General features: G+C 41.5%; 1 protein-coding gene across 1 annotated transcript in view; it reads right to left on the bottom strand.

Moving 5' to 3' along the window:
- The window catches only part of lama4 (laminin, alpha 4), a 48,575-nt gene extending 45,144 nt beyond the window's left edge, over positions 1-3,431 (bottom strand). Inside the window, exon 1 of the mRNA XM_020611516.1 lies at positions 2,837-3,431. Coding sequence (XP_020467172.1) covers positions 2,837-2,944 — 108 coding nt within the window. The 5' untranslated portion in view covers positions 2,945-3,431. The remainder of the gene's footprint in view (positions 1-2,836) is intronic.
- Positions 3,432-3,690: the final 259 nt, after the last annotated feature.

Raw genomic sequence — 3,690 nt, 5'->3', positions numbered from 1 at the left:
TTAAAACCCTCTGTGCACTACCTGCCCAACACCAGAAACAAGGAAGACAAAGTTAGTGACTAGTTACTAAACAGTCAAGCATTTAGGAGATGGTGGAGACCCAAAACAGCATTAGAAGCAGTGAATATTGGCTTACACGACAACTCCAAATTAATGCTAATGCTGGTCTGTATCTTCTATAGATTGTGTTAATATCCTAGTATTAACACCTTATAGATGTTCAATCAATCACCATTAATAATACTGGGTAAATCATTGACAGAAAATGTGTATTAAAGTGAGTGAAGCTGCATGTCTATTACTGAAACAACCATATATCCAGTACATGTCATGCAGGGTTTTTAATTTACACGTGTTAGCTTTGTAGAAAAAAAAAGACTAGTTGAACTCCACCCACACTGCCAGACTTTTTGATAAAATGACACAGGGTCTTTGTATCTTCATCATCAGTGGCTATGACTATGACTGACATGTTTGCTTGGTTGGTTTCCTCTGTGGCAAAAAAGCATGTTTCTTTTTCTGCCTGAATAAATACTAACCTAAATTTTGCTAGATGCATGAAAGCATCATTGTCTGTTTACTTTAAAACCCTTTTCTCTAGGCTAGTCCTGAAATAATGAATCTGAAAGTCTGAATTTTCAAAGATGGGCGTGACAAATTCATCTCGCTTTAACTGCCATGGAAATTAAAACAAGTGACATCCACAGCCTTTTGCCAACTGTGAGCAATAATGTGAACTATTTCTCTGGCTGTCCCACTGTGCCCACTACAGAGGAGAACAAAGATGACATTCAACATGTTAGATAGCCTCTCTCTGTTTTCATGTGAAGCTCTCTTTTCCGGTGATTCAGTGTCAGTGTATTTCCCTGTACATTGAATGCTTATATAATAAACATTTGGGCTCTGTATTTTCAGAACTGAATATACAGAACCAAACAGGATTTGGCTGTACAGATGAATGACATCCAAAGTCAACACATGGTGATACAGCCCCAAAACTGTGTTGGAGAGATTCTATAACAGAAAGCTGGATCTTTTAAATGTTGTTTTATAAAGACAACTTTTAACTGTAATTGGTCCTGTGCTTGCGTTCTGTGAAATATGTACAGTTAAAAGTTTTCCAAGAGTGGGAGAATTAAGTGGGTTAAATGGTAAGACTTGAAGGTGGAATCTCATTTCTGTTTGCTCTCCCATCTGGGGCTGGACTGACCTTGAAGTTCATACACTGGATTTAGTCACTAATTCCACCAAACATCCTCAGGATGGGAAAGATTCTGTGTCATGAGAATGTCATCCTAACTATACACAGAAGAGTCTGACTGCAGGGTGGAGGCCTGCTCTCAGGGGACCCTCCACTCACTAAACTAAACATGTACAGCAGAAAATCTTTGCACTACTTTAGCGAGTTGACCTAGAGCCTCTTTTCCACAGTGGTTCTTCATACCAATTAAAAAGTCACAATATAGCCACTTACAACTTGGTTGCCAAGAACAATGACTCTTCAGTGCAGTTCTAAGGGACCAGTGGACACAAATCAACCTCAAAAGCATCCAAATGCAGGAATGTGTAGGCTACAACAGTACAAATGTCATTCATACAGTAGTTCAGGAAGTCAGGCTTTAGTTTTTTTGTTTTTTTTTTACATGCATGGGTTCATTAGAACTGTACTGCACATTACACAAACTGTAAAGCAAGATGGTGCTCAAAAGTAAAGCGTAGAGTATGATCTTCTTTTTACTGAGTCAATGATAAGAACCCTATTTCTAGACAAGACTGTCAATATTGTCCAGCAGTGTTAGTATCTGGAAAATTCTGGCTTTCTACAGAGGTTGGGGAAATACTGTGACTATGGCAAATTAAAGAGAATCAGGTCAGATTACTAAAACACTTGGTTAAAGTTAGAAAGCAAAGACTGTGGTGACAGTTAATAAAACCACAAACAACATATGCAGGTCTGTGACAGGATGTGAACTCCTGGCTCCTCCATGAAAAATGGCACCAACAAAACACGTCAACAAACAAACAAAACCCCCACGCCCTCACTTTCCATCTTGCTATAATAAGGACACACTACAACTTACTGTAGGTGCCGAATGATGGCATTTGACTAACTGGATTCAGTCTTTTGTGTAACATCTCTGCATAATTTCTCATTTTTCTCCCAAGCAGAATAAATGTGAATCACACAGGAAAGGGTCAATTGCAATCAAATGCAAACTATTAAAATGTTGAAAAACATGCGGTCATAAACAAATATTACAATCCTACAGACTAACTTTAGAGTAAAACACATAGTCATTTTTATTAAATTCAATTAATTTGGCCTTTGAACCTATATCAATTGAAGCTATACTAAGACAAAGGCACACATACTGTAGTCCTGTATGAGTTCTCAGGCCTTTACTCTTTATTGTCTTTCTCTCTCTCAGAGGTGTTGCTCAACATTTGGCAGCTGGTTTCCATTAGGGAACTGTCAGGGAGGGGCAGTATGGGCATGACAGTGGTAGAGACAGTTACTCATAGCCCATCTGAGCTTTAGCCTTGGGATACCTCTGACGACACTAAACACATACAGGAAACACAAGCAAGACTATTGTCCAAGTCCAGAAAGAGTCAATGCACCAAAGCACCAGACAAACTGACAGACAGATACAAGTCCTCAGAGAGCTCTCCAGAAAGCCAAAACTAATCACTCCCAAAACATTCAAACCTGCTTCATCCTTTGCAGTTTTTGCCCTAACATCTAAGCAACATTCATCTTTAGTTATATATACTGTACTTAGAAAAAGTCATAAAACTACAGCGCTACCAGTCAAAAGAGAGAAATTTGTCTTACATTCAACACCGACTGTTGCTGTTCCCCAAGCCTGGTGGCAGAAGCTAGATAAGTAATTCCTGAGAGGATGCAAAGAAGACTGAGGCAGGACAGAGATTTAGCAGCCATATTTGTGTGTTTGCCTGGTGGAACACCGGTCCCCCTCCTCTCTGGCTGTTTCTATCAGTGTCTCCTGGCTGTAGGAAAGTCTCTGGGTAGCTCCTCTTGCTTGGCTACACCCTCTGGCTTCACTTTTCTGTTGCTCCAATCTTCAGATGAGGCACTGAGTCTAGTCCGGGCCCAGGCTAAGTCCTGTAAAGCAAACTCCCTCCCTCCGTCCCTCCTTCCCTGCCCTGATTCCTGTCTCTTAGTGGACTTGCCTCTCCCCTGAGCCTGTGCCTAAATCATACACAGATGGCTGGGAACTGAAAGAAAGAGTGAGGGGGGAGAGAGAAAAGAGAAAGAATGAGCAACAGAGGGCTTCTGTCTCTTGGGCAGAAGGCAGGCTTGAGGCAGACAGTGCACACATCTAAACTGCATATCTCCACCCCCAGACTGGCAGAGTCTGACTGAGTGCTCCTCGTCTCCATTTGCAGGTCCATGACACCCTTTCACCTTAGGCTGAACAGAAAGTGCCCCTCCCTCTGCTCTCCCTCTCCCTTTCCCCTCTGTTCGGCCAAGTGGGCAAGGGTCTAAAGCTTCAACACCCACTCTGCACAGGCAGAAAAGAAACAGCTGCTCTGATATCCCAATCCACCACTACCCCAGACATGAGCTCTTTGTCTTTGTCTGTTTTCCAAGGTCAGATCATCAAAAGTTCAAAATTTTTGGATATCATGTGAGGCTCTTAACAGGAAGAGCTTGAGTGTAACACT

This window comes from Monopterus albus, unplaced genomic scaffold, assembly GCF_001952655.1.
Source record: "Monopterus albus unplaced genomic scaffold, M_albus_1.0 scaffold114.1, whole genome shotgun sequence".
Lineage (NCBI taxonomy): Eukaryota > Metazoa > Chordata > Actinopteri > Synbranchiformes > Synbranchidae > Monopterus > Monopterus albus.
This window is presented reverse-complemented; position numbering and strand designations above follow the sequence as displayed.